This window comes from Microtus pennsylvanicus, chromosome 2 (genome assembly GCF_037038515.1).
Source record: "Microtus pennsylvanicus isolate mMicPen1 chromosome 2, mMicPen1.hap1, whole genome shotgun sequence".
Lineage (NCBI taxonomy): Eukaryota > Metazoa > Chordata > Mammalia > Rodentia > Cricetidae > Microtus > Microtus pennsylvanicus.
The window spans coordinates 87,642,451-87,661,644 of NC_134580.1; the positions used below are offsets into that span (position 1 = coordinate 87,642,451).

Genomic DNA, 19,194 nt, shown 5'->3' on the forward strand with positions numbered 1-19,194 from the left:
TTTATATACTAATCCCAGTTCCCACTTCCTTCCCTCCCCCCATTCCCTCTACCTTTTCCCCACCCCAACCTCCCATCCACTCCTCAGAGAGGGAAAGGCTTCCCCTATGAAGTCAACAAAATCAAGTACAACACTTTGAGGCAGGACTACTTTATCTAGGCTGAGCAAAGTATCGCTCCAAAGAGAATGGGCTCCAAAAAGCCAGTTCAAGCACTAGGAATAAATCCTGGCTGCACTGCCAGTGGTCCCACAGATTGTCCCAACAATACAACTGTCACTCATATTCAGAGGGCCTAGTTTGGTCCTATGCTGGTTCCCCCACTGTCATCAGTAGTCAGTGAGCTCCCAACAGCTCAGGTAAACTGTTTCAGTGGTATCCCCATCATGGTCTCGACCCCTTTGCTCATATTATAGCTCCTCCCTCTCTTTGACTAGACTTTGGGAGCTGAACCTGGTGCTTTGCTGTGAATCTCTGCATCTGCTTCCATCAGTTCCATGATGACAATTAAAGTTTTTTTTTTTATTATACATAGCAATCCAGGATCCTACTCCCTCCCCTCCTGTTCCCCCCACTTACCTCGAAGCACAGCCCCCCCCCATCCACCACACAGAAAGGGTTAGGCACATTGCTTCAGGGAAGGTCCAATGCCCTCCCTACTACATCTAGACTGAGCAAGGTATCCATCCAAAAAGAACAGGATCCCCAAAAGCCAGAACAAGCAGTAGGGATGAATCCTGGTGCCACTGACAGTGGCCCCTCAGTCTGCCCCAGCCATGGAACTGTCAACCACATTCAGAGGGACTAGTTTGGTCCTATGCTTGTTCCTTCCCTGTCCAGCTGGAGTTGGTGAGCTCCCATTAGCTCAGATAGACTGTTCCAGTGGGTGAACCCATCATGGTCTTGACCTCTTTGCTCATATTCTCACTCCTCCCACTGTTCAACTGTACTTTGGGAGCTCAGTCCAATGTTCCAATTTGGATATCTCCCTGTTTCCATTAGTTGCTGGATGAAGGTTCTAAGGTGATATTCAAGATACTAAATCAGTCTGACTACAGAGCAAGGCCAGTTCGGGCACCCTCTCTTCTATTGCTTAGGGTCTTAGCTGGGGTCATCTTGTGGATTCCTGGGAAATTCTCTAGAGACAGGTTTCTTGCTAGCTCCATAATGGCTCCCTCAATCAAAATATCACTTTCCTAGCTCTCATCTCTGTCCTTCCTCCCTTTCTCCCCCCCACCTCCATGCTCCCAATTTTGTCAGGCAATCTTGTCTATTTCGATGCTCCAGGTCAATCATTTTCTTAGGGTTCACCTTGTTACATACCTTCTCTAGGATCATGAACTATACGCTCAATATGCTTTTTCATGGGTAGTATCCACTTACGTGTGAGTATATACCATATTCATCTTTTTAGGTTTAGGTTACCTCACTCAGGATGGTGTTTTCTAGTTACATCCATTTGCATGCAAATTTCAAGATGCCATTGATTTTTTACCTGAGTAATACACTAATGTGTAAATGTGCTACATTTTCTTTATCCATTCTTCAGTTAAGGGGCATCTAAGTTGTTTCCAAGTTCTCACTATTATAAATAATGCTGTTATGAACATAGCTGAACAAATGTCTTTGCAGTATGAATTAGTATTTTGGGGTATATGCCCAAGACTGGTATTGCTGGATCCTGAGGTAGGTTGATTGCCAGTTTTCTGAGAAACCACCATACTGATTTCCAAAGTGGTTGCACAAGTTTGCATTCTCACCATCAATGGATGAGTGTTCGCCTTACTCTACATCCTTTCCAGCATAAGCTATCATTGGTATTTTTGATCTTAACCATTCTGACTGGCGTAAGATGGTATCTCAGAGTTGTTTTGATTTGCATTTTCCTAATGGCTAAAAATGTTGAAAATTTCATTAAGTGTCTTTTGGACATTTGAGATTCTTCTTTTGAGAATTCTCTATTTAGTTCTGTACCCCATCTTTAATTGGATTATTTAGAATTATGATGTCTAATTTTTTGAGTTTATATATTTTGGGGAGCAATCTTTTGTCTGATGTGGGGTTGGTGAAGATCTTTTCCCATTCAGTAGGTTGCTTTTTTGCCTTATTGAAAGTGTTCTTTGCTTTTTCTCAGTTTCTGGAGGTCCCATTTATTTATTGTTGCTCTCAGTATCTCTGCTACTGGGCTTATAATTAGGAAGTGGTCTCCTATGTCTATTTACTGAAGCCTACGTCCCACTTTCTCTTTCTACTTGCAAGATGAAGTCTCAATCCTGAACAAATATGCCACAATACACCTACATATGTCAAGGAAATATTACTAAAGTTTAAATCACACAACAAACTCTACACACTAATAGTAGGAGACTTCAATACTCCATTCTTGCCAATGGATAGGTCACCCAGTAGCGTAGGAGGTCCTTCTGGCTTTGTGTTGCTTTCATTGACTAATAAATAAACTGCCTTGGCCTAGTTGATAGGGCGAACTTAGGCAGACAAGGGAGACAGAACTAAATTTTGGGAGGAAGAAAGCAGAGTAAGAGAACTGCCATGGAGTCTCCAGAATCAGACATGCTTAATTTTTCCTGGTAAACCATGACCTTGTGGTGATATACAGATTAATAGAAATGGGTTAAATCAAGATGTGAGAGTTAGCCAATAAGAGATAATGGGGCAGGCAGAGATTTAATTAATACAATTTCTGTGTGGTTATTTTGGGTGTAAGCTAGCCAGGCAGCAGGGACAAACAAAGGGCCATCCTCCTTGTGCAACAACCCAGACAGAAATTTAACACAGAAATGAGAAAACCAGTAGATGTCATGCCTCAAATTGACTTAAAAGACATCTACAGAACAATCTACCCAAACACAAAAGAATATACCTTCTTCTCAGCACTTCATGGAACCTTCTCTAAAATTAACCACATACTTGGTAACAAAGCAAACCTCAACAGATACAACAAAACTGGAATGACCCCTGTATCTTATTGGATCACCATGGTTTAAAGTTAGAATTTAACAACAATATTACTCTCAGAAAATCAACAAACTCATGGAAATTGAACAGTGCTCAAGTGAACCAACACTGGGTCAAGTAAAAAAGGAAGGAAGAGAGGAAGGAAGAAAGGGAGGAAGGAAGGAAGGAAGGAAGGAAGGAAGGAAGGAAGGGAGGAAGGGAGGGAGGGAGGAAGGAAGAAACAAATTAAAGATTTCAAAGAATTTAACGAAAATGAAGGCACAACATACCTAAACTTATGGGACACTATGAAAGCAGTGTTAAGAGGAAAGTTCACAGCACTAAGTGCCCACATAAAGAAAGTGGAGAAAGCTGACACTAGTGACTTAACAGCACACCTGAAAGCTCTAGAACAAAAAGAAGCAGACTCACCCAGGAGGAGTATATGACAGGAAATAATAAAATTGAGGGCTGAAATCAAGGAATCAGAAACAAAGAAAACAAAACAAAGAATCAATGAAACAAAGACCTGGTTATTTGAGAAAATCAACAAGATAGACAAACCTTTATCCAAACTAATCAAAAGGCAGAGAGAGAACATCCAAATTAACAAAATCAGAAATGAAAAGAAGGCCATAACAATAAATACTGAGGATACCAGAGAATCATTAGGTCATACTCAAAAAACCTATACTTGCAGAAAATTGGAAAACATAAAAGAAATGGTCAATTTTCTGGATCGATACTATATACCAAAATTAAATCCAGACCTAGTGAACAATTTAAATAGACCTATAAACTGCAAGAAATTAAAAGCTGTTGTCAAAATCCTCTAAACCAAAAAAACCCAAACCAAAACAAACAAACAACAACAACAACAAAAAAAAAACAACCAAACAAACAAACAAACAAAAAAACAGGCCCGGGCTGGATGGTTTTAGTGCAGAATTCTACCAGAACTTCCAAGAAGAGCTGATACCTATACTCTTCAAAGTTTTCCACATAATAGAAACAGAAAGACCACTGCCAAACTCATTTTATGAGGCTAAAGTTACCCTGATACAGAAACCACACACAGACTCATCCAAGAAAGAGAATTTCAGACCAATCTCACTCATAAACATAGATGCAAAAATTCTCAGTAAAATACTGGCAAACCGAATCCAAAAATACATAAAAAAAAAAAATCACCCACCAGGATCAAGTTGGCTTCATCCCAGAGAAGCAGGCATGGTTCAACATGCGAAAATTTATCAATGTCCCGGTTATTAATCCACATACCTATGAATACCTGATTTTTTTACAAATAAGCTAAAATTATACAATAAAAAAACAAAGCATTTTCAATAAACAGTGTTAGCATAACTGTATATCAACATATAGAAGAATGAAAATAGATCCATATCTATCCCCATGCACAAAACCAAACTCCAAATGGATTAAAGTCCTCAATATAAATCTGAGCACACTGAACCGGATGGAACAGTTTACTCCTAAACTGACATTTGGTAAATGACTCATGGCCTTTTTTTATTTCTTAATCTTTTTAGCTTTACTGCTTCATTTATAATAACACTAGAAAAAAGTTATACTTAAAATGTTAATTATTATTTATAAAGTATTTTGGAGGGAATACTGTATATATATATATTGTACATAATACTACATGTGTGTTAAATTTATAAAAACACATAAGTATTTTTCTAAATAGTATATGAATATGTGTAGAAACATCAACAGTCAAGTTCCAGAGGCAATATGGGAATTATAAAATGATTTTAACTTATGTTTACTATGGTTTATAAAATACTGTTTGGCCTCAAGAGGTAGGGGCAACTTGAGTTTGGTGACCTGTATGGTCATGACTTCCTCATATGAGTGACTCCGCACAGCCCTACCTAAACCCGCCTCTGCCCAGCCACCACTAACGTGGCAGAATATTATTGGCCATTATTCCTTATTCCACCTCACCCCATTCCAAGACTTCCACCCCCTATCACAACCCTAAATAAGTTCCTGCGTAATACAATTAAACGAGATCCTGCTTCAACAAGACTCGGTGTGTTTTTCTCAGGTGGCCAAGAAGGGAGGTTTAAGTCATCCACACTCACATCCTGCTCAGTCCCAGGTTGAGACCAGCAGGATTGACTCTGCTACAGCCCTACCTGCTGGAGATCCCAGCAAAAGACATAACAGTGGTGACAATAGAATTCTAACTGAGAGCCTGACTTTTGTCTTTGGGAAACTCTGTGATATTCCTAATGCTAGCAAAAGTCATAGGATTTAGGTTTAAACATTACTGCACATTGATCTGATGGACTGTGGACTTTTACTGAGGATATTATGACCCCATGTGAGGTTCTAAAGAAGTTATTTATATTTACATAAAAACATGAGTTTTAAGATGTGTGAGGAACTGAATAGGCTATATCCTGGTGTTTTGGTATATAATATATATATATATATATGTATATATATATATATATACACACACACACATACATATATATGTATATCTTGAATATATCGGCAAGTTTTAAGACATTAATGGGAATTTATTCAAAACAGAAAGGCTTTTAAATATAGCCTTTGTACATTTAGCTTGACAAAAATACTTGTTTCCTAACAAACTTATTGCTTAGGAATTACACTGCTTCGAAGAGTATCTGCCCTCCACTGTTTGCATCTACCCAGAACCTGTGATTGTGCTCTTCCCTAAAACAGGATTTTTATGAATGTCAGAAGGGTAAGTCAAGCACACACTGGATTCAGATGGATCCTGAATCACAGAAGAGTGGTTTCTTATAAAAAAAAAAAAGAAAAAAGGAAAGAAAGAATGAATGAACAAACAGAAAAAAGAAAAAAAGAAAGAAAGAAAGAAAGAAAGAAAGAAAGAAAGAAAGAAAGAAAGAAAGAAACCAAAAGGAAATTCAGAACAAAACAGAGGCAGGGGGTCAATGTCAAGTGGCTGTAGTTAGAGGCAGAGCCATCCACAAGATACAGAACACCTGACACGCTCTGCTGGCAGCTAGTAAGTTCTAAGAAAAGCTGAGGAAGAATCTCGGCCAGCGTCCTGCTGATATCTCCACTTTAGCTCATGTCTTAGAACTGGAAGAACACATTTCTATTGCTTGAGGCTCGCCAGTCAGAAACACTTCCGTACTGGCATCTCTAGGAACTGATCATCACTAGCAGGTGTCATCTCGTTGCTGTTTCCTGTTGCCTTCAATAAGCAGCTCTCATACCACATTGTCATTTGTCAGCCTGACAAGCAGGACCTTTCTGCTGTTCAAGAAATTGCTTCAAGGTAGCATTCCACTTTGTAATGTTAACATAAAGTTTTGCTTTAATCAAAAGAGCTCTGTGTTCATAACATTTACTACTGACATTAGGTAACTGAACTAAATATTACATAAAATTACTAAATATTTACTATGAAAGAAAAGACACACAGAGTAGGCTCTTTCTTTACAACCTTGTTTCTTTAGCTGTGTAGGTTTTTATGTTCACGTACTCCAATTTATCAATTCTTGACATAATTTCTGAGCATAGCTGAATCTTTTTCAGGAAGTCAATTCTCATCCCTATATCTTCAACTGCTTTCTCTCTATATTGCTCCAATCATTTTAAAGTCTCAAGAAATACATTATGGTCTTTGATCCATATCAACTGAATTTTAAGCAAGATGAGAGGTGGGTCTAGTCTCATTCTTCTACATGTGGATATCAATTTCATAGCACTATTTTTGAAAAACACTATTTCTTCTATAAAGAATGTTTTCTATATCTGTCATAAATCAGTTGGGCCACTGATTTATGTATTGTTTATATCTTGGAAATTCTATCTTATTCTGTTAAGTTTCATGTTTACTTTTGAGACCTCACCATGCTATGTTTATTACTATGATTCTATAATTTGAAATCAGAAATTGTGATAGCTCCAGCATTATGCTTTTTGTTCAGGATTGCTTTGATAGTCTGGGATATTTTGTGCTTCTGTGTAAAATTTAGGATAGGTTTCTCAAGTTCTGTGAGAAACATTACTGAAAATTTGGTTGGCATTGTACTGAATTTGTAGATCACTGTTATGTGACCATTCCTGAGAATACATGAAAACACATATACTCACTTGAGGTAGGGTAACAACAAAAGACAAAAATAACAATCCCAACCAAGTGTAGCCTGATGAAATGAGTTTATAAGAGTTACTTACAGGAGCCATCAAAGGCAGCGTTATTATCATAAAACTTAATACTGGTGACAACTCATGAGAACTTCAAACCTGTAGCTATCCGACTAACTGTAGGAAGCTCCATGTAGAATCTTTTCTGTTTAATAGTTATTCATAACTTTTGTAATTGGGAGAGGGTTCTGGAAATCTTGTTTGTAACTCTCTGAGCCTCCTAAGCCTGTTAAGTTTCATAAATTTCTGGAATCTTGGGAGTAATGTCGCACTGATTCTTATGACTTTCTATTCTTCTAGGAGAGAATATTTCAACTTGTAAGAATTAGCAACATAACATGACTTTTAGAAACACAGTGATTTTCACAATATTAATTTTGCCAGTCCATGAGTGTGAGGTGCCATTCCTCGGGTGCTATCTACCTGCTATTTTTAAAATAATTTATTTTGTGTTTATATGTCTATTTTTGAGATTCTGTGAGTCTGTCTGCTATGGGGGTGATGGGAACTAAACCTGAGTCCTCTGAAAGAGGAGGAAGAACCCTCACCCATAGAGTTACCTTTTCAGCACCACTCCTGCCACTTTGTTTCAAACAAGGTTTGAATCTTGCCTAGTTGACCAGGCTGTCTGATGATGGTTCCCCCTGACTCGACCTTCCCAGTACTGGGCTAACACACATGTGCCACCAAGGTCATCATTTTTTTTTCCAGACAGGGTTTCTCTGTAGATTTGCAACCTGTCTTGGATCTGGCTCTTGTAGACCCAGCTGGCCTCGAACTCATAGAGATCCATCTGCCTCTGCCTCTCGAGTGCTGGGGATAAAAGGTGTGTGCCACCACCGCCTGGCTCATGTTCATCATTATTTTATTATTTTATTTTTATTGCACTCTACATTTTCTCTGCTCCCTCCCTGACTCTACCCTCCCTTTTAACCCTCCTCCAAAGTCCCCATGCTCCCAATTTACTCAGGAGATCTTCTCTTTTTCTACTTCTAATATAGATTAGATCTATGTATGTCATTGTTAGGGTCCTCATTGTTGTCTAAGTTCTCTGGGATTGTGATTTGTGGGCTGGTTTTCTTTGCTCTATGGTTAAAAACCACCTATGAGTTAGTACATGTGATAATTGTCTTTCTGGGTCTGGGTTGCCTCATTCAAAATGATGTTTTCTAGCTCAATCCATTTTTCTTGCAAAACTCAAGATGTCATTATTTTTTTCTGCTGTGTAGTACTCCATTGTGTAAATATACCACATATTCCTTATCCATTCTTCAGCTGAGGAGCATTTAGGCTGTTTCCAGGTTCTGGCTATGATAATCATGTTCATCATTTTGAAGTGAGTTCTTGGATAAAAGATGCTCTCATGCTGTGCAGCAAGTACTTATCAGCTGACCCATCTCTTCAACTCCATTTGTTTCATTTTTTGCAATTGTTACCAAAGTGTTTGTTTTCTTCAGTTCCTCCTCAGGTGATTTGTTATCAATATATTAGTAAACTGTTGATTTATATATTAACATTGTATACTATCATTTGTTAATCAGCTCAAAGTTTTCTACCAGAAATTTCTACAAGATTCTACTAGAATCTTCATTTTTTTTTAAATGTATAGGATCATGTCATCTTCAAGAAGAATTTACTTCTTCCTGTTTTATTTATATGACTTTAATTTATTTAATGATATAATAAATATGTATTATTACTCTAGTAAAGATTTAATGACAATATTGGATGAATGAAGAAAGAAGATATTTTTGTGTTATTCCTCACTGTAGTGAAAATTTTTGCAGGTTTTCTCCATTGAGTAAATGCTAACTATAGATGTGGATATATACTCTTATTATATTAAGAAATGTTTCGCTAGTTCCAGGACAGGACCAAAAGCAAGCTACGGAGAAACCCTATCTCGAAAATCAAAAAAAAAATGTTTCTTCCATTATTATTTTTTCAGGGCTTTTATCAATAGGGTATTTTAGTTTCCATCAAAGACCTTTGTGTAATTATTGAGATATTTATGCAATTTCAGTCATTGAATGTAGTCATAAGGCGCTTTGCATTTATTGATCTGTGTTTTTTGAGCAATCCTTGCATCCTTGAAATAAAGTCCATTTGGTCCTGGTAAGAACTGACTGTCTGAAAAAGTTTCAAACATGTTCAGAAATAATGTCAAGAATTGATAAATTGTATTACATGAAATTAAAAGGCTTCTGCACAACCAAAAAAAGAGTACTGTGAAGAAACAACCTACTCTGTATGTCTTTATTTCATAATCAATATTTCATCATTCTATGGAATATTTAGTTCAGTTATCTAATGTCAGTAATAAATGCTATGAACACAGGACTCTTTTGGTTGAAGCAAGATTTCATGTTAACACTGCGAAGTTTAATGTGTTGTTGAATTTGGTTTGCAATTCTTCACTGAAAACCTACCCAACTGGTGATGTCCTGGCTCTAAGAGCTTACAACCACTGCTTTACTCAATGAGGATAATCCCCAACTGCAGTCTAAATATTTGTCCTTATCCCCACAGGAAAGTGTTGTTTTCAGCCCTCATCAAGAAATATTCTGTCTGCAATAGGCAAAGACCATTTTAGAAAACCACAATTAATCAAAATGTAGATTTGTAGAGTCCAGCACTAACAGATACATCTACAATACAACTCACACATTTAAGACTCAGTAATCCTTGTAGAAGAGGGGGGTTGAATAATTTTAAGAGGCAGAGAAAAAAGGTGTTTGCTGTGAGATCGTGTCTCCTAGTAATGACAGAAGTGTTACACCCATATAGTCTTACCAACATGATTGGTCTGAACAAGGAAACCACCAACGCCGATGCTAATGTGGAAGAGGAAAGCCAGGAGGCCTCAGCACTATACAAAATACTACAGATGACCAAGGATTAGTGGGTGTGAAGAAAATATTCTTTTTCATGGAAGAGGACACCAACTGATTATCCAATATCAAATGTTCATCCTGAAAACATGCATGCAAACAACATACATATTGAGCAGGGTTAGGTTATGTACTTAGAAACACACACATATACACCATCAACAATGAATGAAAAAGGGAGCCATGAGATTGAAAAGATCAAGAGAGGATATATGGGATGGGTTAGAGGGAGGAAAGCATATAATTATATTATAATTTAAAATTTAAAAATTAAAAATGTGGCATGTATGAACAAAGAGTGATTCATAATTTATTTTTGTTCTTGTTATATATATTCAGCTTGGATAAAATGAACTTGGTATCATTTCTTCACCTTCTATTTTATGGGTAGTTCTATGTAGAGTTGCTTAGTTCTTCAAAGGTTTCATAGAATTCAGTAGAGAATACATCTATACTTGAACTGCTTTAGTTGGAAAACTCTAATCTCATTGCTCGCTATAGATCTATTAAAGTTTCTATTCTTTTGGCTCAATTCTGGTATGTCAAAGTTTTCTCTTTCTGAAATATCATGGTTTTTGCTTTTTCAAAAAGTCATATTGCTCTCAATACAGTTGTATTTCTATTAACTGATATTAAAAACATAAAAACAGACTCAGAGAACTTTTAATGCCATTAACTTTTTCCTTGCTATATGTGAATATTCTCACTTTTAATTCATTGTTAATATAGCATTAATGTGATCTTAACATTATAATATTCCAAGGAATAGTTACATTGGTCCTGTTATATATGTTCATATCATTTCTATCACATACACACAAAGTATTTCACCAAGTTCACAGATCAAGATCCAGAAACAAAACAACTAACTTAATTTCTTAAAGCTATACTCCCAATTATGTCTCACATTCATTGTCTCCTAAATTTTAATGAGTACTAACTGTCCTTAATTAGACTGTGGTCTGGAGCAAACCATTGGTCCTCTTTAGAACTGATTTCACAAGTCCTAAGATAAATGTTTCAACAGAACAATCTCTGGGGTGCTCGTTAGCTACAAACCCTCATTGAGTGCCAGACAAAACTGTGTTTTCTTATGAATAAATAATATGATTTCTTTCAGAAAATGGCATGCAGTCCTTCTTAAAGACAGCAAGGAGAAGTAGAGATGCCTGGTGAGTAAAGAATGAGAAGGGCAACATATACAAGGAGAAGGTGAATCTGTTACTTGCTAAAATGCTTCTATAAACTCTTTTGGGGGAAAATCATAAAATACTGTATGTTTAAAAACCAATATGAATTCTGCTCCAACTTCAATACAAGGTATTAAATTGGGAAGGGCCTGACAAAGACACCTTAAAATATTAAAGACTTAATAAATTCTTTATACTTTATTATGTTAAATAGAATATAATATTATTTAATTATGCTATAAACAATTATTATAAGACAGTTTAATGATTTGAGTGAATTTATCATTTTTATTCCTTAAACTCCATCTAGTATTGATAGCCTTAGCCAATACTGAGTAATTTTAAAATGCTATACTATGTCTTGTATTTACTTATTACTTGCATAATTTAATAAGAAACAATAAAAACAATCTTAATATTTTTGGTATATAAAAGTGATACAGCATTTTTGTTGGTTCAACAAGATGAATAATTTACCACTGTAATTCTGTTAAATAACTGCAGGAGTTGCATTTTTACTTAGAGAAACTTTCTTCAAAACATAGCTGTGAAACAGCTTTGGCTTCAAATGGAAAGGGTACTACTAAAAAGCACCTCATAGCTAGAATCCGGTTCAAGAGGTTTATGGTGGTGAACAGCAGAAAAGATGAAATGTTTCAATAAGTCCCTTAGGCTGATTTAGTTAGCATCCACAAAGCAGAATAACCTATACATCACATACCCTTTGTTAGCTGATTGTTTAGAATAGATGTATGAGTCACTGAGTTTTATTTTAGGAGTCGGGCAATGCAATTCCCCTTTTGCCTGAAATATTAAAATGCAGAAATATGAGTGGTAATGACAAATCTCATACAGGATGCTAATCAACCACTGTGATGGATCAAGACATTCTTTAAACCTTGTCATTCCATCTTTCACCTTGGTCAGCACAGATGATAAATTACCGCATATAAAATTTCTATTATATTAATCAGCCACCTATGGCAAATAATTTTTAAAAGGTGTGTGCAGTATTAGAGCAGTCAAAGAGAGAAAGCTATAAAAAGAAAGAAAAAAAGAAAGAAACCTGACATTTCAGAAAGATATAAAGACTGCTATTCTGAAAGATTTCACATACAAATGAATCCTTCTGGGAGCCAGACAGGGAGGAACAGACACACACACACGTGTGTGTGTGTGTGTGTGTGTGTGTGTGTGTGTGTGTGTGTGTGTATGTATGTATATACATATGTATGTAACAGATATTTATTTAATTTTTTACTCTTAGACATTGAAGAGAATTAATGAGGGTACCTGCAACAATGCTGGCAAGCTGCTGGGTTCTAGAGATAGGGTATATGCTGCGTGCTTGAATGATTGCAGAAGCAATTTTCTTGGCATGCTTCTCCTCTCCATATGCTCTAAGGATGGATGCAAGTGCTTGTTGATCTAAAGCATTCACAACATCAGCAGCAGTGGGCATGTCAGGATACCTGTGCAAAAAGAGCCAACCAGTTTACTGACACCATTTTCATTGACGAGAGTTGATACTTCAGAGTACTGGAAACATGAACGCAGGCATTTGTCACACATTGCCTAGAAGAAATTCTGAAGCAGACTGAAATAGCACACAAATGAAAGAGTTTCTGTTTAACATAGTAATCATTATGGCAAGAGGAACCTGAAGCATTCATTGAGGTCAAGGAAATGGGAGGTTATAGTAATTTGTTAATCTTTAACTTTCATTCATAAAAAGTTATTAATGATCTTGTAGCTTTCTTTCTCTTAAGATAAAAGAGAAGATTGTTTAGATTTAACTTATTCAAAATTTAAGTTACTGATTGAATTATTCTTTTCTTTTTAGAATAGGAGACACAATGCTGACAGATGATAGCTGATAAAGTCTAAACGCTAGTGAGTAATCTATGTCAGCAAAGTACATACATATGGAACAACCGCAAAACCCAACTTAGAAAGTCTACACAAGAAGACACTAGGCAGCTTCCCCGTGCAATAACTAAAAAGACCTAATGCTAACTGTGCATGTTTTGGATATTTGATATTAGCTCAGGCATCAGTGAAAAATGTCATCATGGATTAAAGCTTCAAAATAAATGGTACTGATTGAAAAAGCCTAAATATTATTTTCAAGTATGGCACAAAAAGAAAATCCAAGTTCTGACCACACAGACTAAATTATACTAGCATAAAATAGTGTACGCTGTCAGATCATTCTAGTTTATTTCCAATTAGAGAAGTGGGTCAAAGCATTCTAACTGATGAGCTAGCCATGACTTGACTTACTAGGAACATCTGACAGTAGTACAGTTACTACTCCCACACAAATATGTTGGATTATTAGTTTCATACTGTGAACAGTCATGAGTTCCAAAGATACAGGAGCATTAAGACCTGAGGTTTAAGCGACATTGAGGTTGAAAAACATCTCAAATTCTCTTGGAAAATTATTACCTTGTTAACATGCTTGTGCATTCAGGAGAAACTTTGATCCTTGTACTCCATTTTGCATGTCTGCTTCTCTATCTCTCAAACTCATAGTCTCTTTCTCTTATTTTATTCGGGAGTAAGAAACATCATATTCCATGTATGATGATTTTTTTCATTTCGGCTTACTCTTATTTATTTATGTATGTTTTAAACTGAAATGTGATTATACTACGTCACCTTTCTTCACTCCAGCTCTTCCCACCCTCTCAAACTGTCAGCCTCATTTTCTTTTGAAGCCCTGTACCAATGAATGTCTTATATAGTAGCCCTAATTTTGATCTCAGTGGTTTGCTTTTTTTGGCTTGCAAAATGAAGATCCTTTCTTTTAAGGTTGTAGTGAACTAAAAAGGAATTGCAGTCTTGTTATACTGGATAAAGTTTTAAATGCAGTAGACTCTCAATTTTAATCTGGAAAATGAATATAACAATCATTATCTCAATTATTAAATTGTTGGGAGAGGAGGCCCACATAACATAGTAAATACAGACAATATAATGACTGGGTGATAAACATTCATGACCTTCAGATATTTCCAATTCATATATTTTCCAGCCATCATTTTGACTATAAAAGACAAAAATCCCTGCTAGATTTTACCTACTTATGAATTTAGTTACCCAAGCCACTGCCCACTGGGGACAATCCTTGCTATTCAGACCTTTAGCTCTATTAAGGCAACTATAAGACAGTATGGATGGATTTAGTTTTTCATAACTTTCTACATTTATTTATTTTGGATTTTTCGAGACAGGGTTTCTTTGTAGCTTTTATTTCCTGTCCTGGAACTAGCTCTTGTAGAGCAGGCTGGCCTCCAACTCACAGAAATCCGCCTGCCTCTGCCTCCTGAGTGCTGGGATTAAAGGCGTGCGCCACCACCGCCCGGCTAACTTTCTACTTTTTAAAAAACAAATTTAAAATAGCATTTTGATCAGGTGGCATGTAATGAAGAAAGGTATGATATTATCTTACTGTTCCATTAATACAAAATATCTATGTGGAAGTTTCTGCAATGCTAGAAAACAAAAGGAACATCACTCTTGAAGTTGGCAGGTGAGAAATTTGTATTAGAACAGGCCTTAATATGATGAACAAGAAGCACTGCTCCTCTATGAAAACACAGTTTTTACCCTTGTCAGTCCAAAGATTTCCTTGACTCACTACAACCAAAATCATAAGAGAAAATCTTAACTTGGGTGCCAGTTTATTATCTCCCAACAAAGACTATATCTGCTAAAAGAAGTAGCCTTTCAAGTTCCTGAGGCTTGGAATTCCTCCCTGCTACATGAGAAGATAATATAAAAGCAGTGGCTGGTGAGATTTGGGTAAACACAGAGTTAAGACTCTAACTGTGATCCAGTGTAAAAATGACTCTTGTGGGTGTGTTTATCATAGGAATCTATCTCTTTCTGGGGTTGGGTAGATCACAACACTGTGTGTGTGTGTGTGTGTGTGTGTGTGTGTGTGTGTGTGTGTGTGTGTGCATGTAAATATAATTTTTCCCCCATGGCCTACCTTTCTACTTGTATTTGCAGTGCAGTGCAGATCTTTGTATGCCTGACTTTCATTTCCCCATATATTCAAGTAAACTGATTTTCCTGTTCTGAATACTCATATAGGTCATAGTCCATATGATCTACCTGGAAGATCTTCAACTTTTAAATATATATATATATATTTTAAACTATAATTTCAAACATAAGGTATTGACTTGAGGGCTTAATTCTCAGGAACAATCTTATTTTGAAGTTGCTGAGGAGAAACTCATGGATGTAGATTTACAAATTAAAACTTACCCAAAATGCTTTACATTAAGAATATGGTAATTCATTGTTATTAATTAGATGATTTGTTCACTGTATTACAGAAAGTACCTTTCTTCCTCAGTAAGACACAGGAAGAGTATAGATTTATTCAACATTTTATTATTATACAACCCTACCTTATTTCCAAAGTTGAGAATATCTAATCTTCACTATTAGATGCTAGTTGTTAAAGGATTTATTTTATCATGATATTCTTAGTTGTATAAATGCTAATATTGCAAATAGAAGAAGGCAAAAGATTCAGAAACAATACAATTCTAATAAATATGTCACTAGGCAAATTTGGCACTCATATCAATACTCATATCAAGGTAAAAGGCCATATACAAGTATTTACCACAGGATATTCATGGCATGACTCAATGTCCACACAAAAATCAGGGGTAAACTTTGGAGATATAGGTTATTCTGGCAGGGTACCACTAGTAGGTTCAGATGTCAGTACTAATTTAAGTTTTAAAATCAATGTAGAAAAAGAAACTTTTCCTAATCTTTCCTACAATGCAACACAATGCCATTAAATGGATTGTGTATCTATGTGAATTGAATTATGCTAAATAAGCATTAGTATATTTACAGCACCAAAGAATGAAGGGGAGTTACAGGTAACAGTCTGTGTTGATTTATGTCGTGATGTAGGATGCAGTGCCATACACTGCAAATACTTTAGAGAAGCTACAACTGGGGTGACTGCATAATAGATAGAACAAAAACAGAATTGCTGGCCACAGGAATCCTGTCAGACTTGGTTTTTTGCAGCATTATAAATGAATATCAATTAAATCCAGCTACTCTTGCTTCTTACAGATACATAGTTGGACATGCACAAAAATGAAGCAATTGTTTCAGCATTAATTTTTTCCAAATTACTATTAAAAAGCCATATTGTCGGTGAAAAAAAATCCCATAAAAGTTGATTTCCTCATTCTGAATACCTCTTCACTATATTCTGTAAAGACAGGAAATATTCTCCAAACAAAGAAATACTGAGTCCATAATGAGCACCAAACACAGTTGATTTACTATGTATGGACAGTGCTGCATGTGGGAGTGTGCTGAGAATTTTTCAGTCTTCAAGGAAATTAAACTCAGAATGATTTTAAGAAATTGATTTTTTTGTGTGTGGTAAGAAGAAATGCTTTTTTAATACCCACCTGTCTCCATCCATCCTCATGTCCAAGGGACCATCCTTCCGAAGGGAGAAACCTCGCTCAGGAACATCAAGTTGCATGGAGGAACACCCCAGATCCAAAAGAACTCCATCGATAGTCCCTGGCTGCACTCCAGCTTTTAGTAACAAAGCCTCTGCCTCGCTGAACTGGCCTAACAAAGCCTGGACCTGTTTCCTGTGAATAAACCCAAGATAGGAGAATTCTGCTGTGTTAATCTTTCATTACATTTCTGACCAATGGAAGGGAGTGCATCCTATCACTGGATGATTTACCCCAAATAAAGACACAAAGTATCATGAACTTTCTTAGCATTATACTTTTTGAGAAGGTATATATTTAGAAATCAGAAAAATAGCCCTTTGTCAGGCTAGGTTTTTATTCTTTAAAAATTTCTTACATTCATGAGTAAGAAAGGCAGCTCATGAAATTCTTACAAAAGGATTACTTAACTTACAAGCAAATTCAAATACAGTAGGTATAAAACAAAAATAATATAAATAAAACATGCATACACATCATGAATGCTATTCAATCACATAAAAGGAATGAATCCAGCTATGTGTGCAACAATGCAGATGGAAGTGGAAGTCGAAATCATTGTGCCAGGTGAGTGAAGAATGTGCAGGAGAACAGTAATACATAACTTGCATTCATAAGTGAAATATTAATACACTGATCTCAAAGTTGAGGTCAGTATGGGTATCTTGCAGTGATGAGAAAAGAGTTGGGGAAAGAAGAAAATAAGAAAGGTTGCTCAATGTATAGTTACTAAATCATAGTTAGAGAAGAGAAGGATTTTCAATGTGCTATTGTATTCCAATTTAAACATTACAGAGTGTATACATGTATTCCATACTACCCCATTTACAGGTAGTTTTTAGGTACCTGTTAAATACAAATCTCTAAGTAATAAAAAGAATCATGAGAAAATTTTTTAACATGTTCGCTCCCAGTATTTGACTGCTATGCATGTTTATCCGGTATGTAGGACAGGGGTATTATGTAGCTCCAGACGTCAGGAATAAAATAAGGACAGGACTAAACAACTACTGAAGAATTCTTCTACCAACAAGAATTTCACACTGGGCATGAAGCATTCAGAATCAACAGACAGGAAGAAGTTTGGATCACCATGCTGCCATGCCAGTTCCCCTTCCTATGCAAAGGAAGCTGCTTCCCTGTGGTTTCAGCAGAGGCCTTAAGGCAACAAGGATCCATTTTGGAAGGAGAATGAGTAAAGAGAAATTGGGTAACATTTTGAAGTTTTCTTTCTCCCCTCTGAATGCGAATGGAATGGGCTTGTATTTTAACAACATTAGGCAATTCACATTTAAAGCATTTACTTATATCTGATGTCATTTAAGGGAAAATTCACAGCTCACTGGTACTGGTAATTTTTTCTCAAATTCTGGATGAAAGGGTAATTTCTGGATTACTCTTAGATTCCATGCCAAATATTGGCTGCATTTCTGCTGTGCCAGTTATTATGCTATCTGGCGAATATACCAAGGGGAGAGGAAAACTAGTAATTCATGTTTTTTGAGTTAACAGCTGAGAGGAACAGATACAATTTACAGAGCGACCTGGCTGGAGCTAATGATAGAGAGATAAATAAATGTGCTACCTGTTTTAGAAAAATATCAATGCTAATAAAACTGTATTGCAAAAGCAAAAAAAAAAAAACCAATAAAGTTTCAGGATTGGAACACATTTCACTAGTCACTTATGCCAATTCTCAAGTTTGAATCTTTCCCTACTCCAATATCATAAGTAGGGGCTGAACAAAAGGAATTATTCTGTTCTAATCACCCCCAGATCCCAAACTTAAGCTGCAGAGATAGTCAAACATCCAGCACTCCTCTCTGGATATGGATGATTAATCACATCTACTCACAGTTTTGTGGACAAGGAAACAAAACCATGTGAGAACACATAGAGGAAGGAGCAGTATGTTGTCAAAGCACGTCCTTGTTGTCACAGAAGGATGTGATTGGCTTGTTTGAGTAGCTGCACAAAATTATTGGGAACTGAAGCTACTGATCAAACAAAAGCAGAAATAGAGCCCAAGAGATCCCTCTGCCAAGAAAAGATGCTCAGCTAGGGAATCTTACCTTCAAGAGCACAGTAGGAAGGGAAATTTGTGGTTAGGACACTTAAGCAAACAAGTGTTCTTCATATACTAAAGTAATCACCAAGTATTTAAATATAAGAAACAATACACATTTATATACACATACAGAAATAAGTATAATTCAATATCATTCAAATCCAAAGTATTCTGCTTCTCTGGGGAATCCTGATGCTATCCTTTCTCAACTATTAGTGAATATTAAAATAACTGTAGAGAAAATTGTGCCCATTACCTCGTTAACTCCATGTGAGCAAAATATTGCTTTGGATATGTTATTTATACTAGATGTTAAGAAGCATATAATATTGGAACTTAATTTCCAGTAAGCACCAGTAATCTAATTCATATTTGGACATTATTACTA

General features: G+C 36.1%; 1 protein-coding gene across 2 annotated transcripts in view; it reads right to left on the minus strand.

The window, feature by feature from the left end:
* The window catches only part of Mettl15 (methyltransferase 15, mitochondrial 12S rRNA N4-cytidine), a 172,145-nt gene that overhangs the window by 15,555 nt on the left and 137,396 nt on the right, over positions 1–19,194 (minus strand). For both annotated transcript variants that reach the window (XM_075961678.1, XM_075961677.1), the window contains exons 5-6: positions 16,682–16,873; positions 12,510–12,688 (exon numbers count right to left, since the gene is read on the minus strand). In XM_075961678.1, the coding sequence (XP_075817793.1) occupies positions 12,510–12,688; positions 16,682–16,873 (371 nt within the window). The remainder of the gene's footprint in view (positions 1–12,509; positions 12,689–16,681; positions 16,874–19,194) is intronic.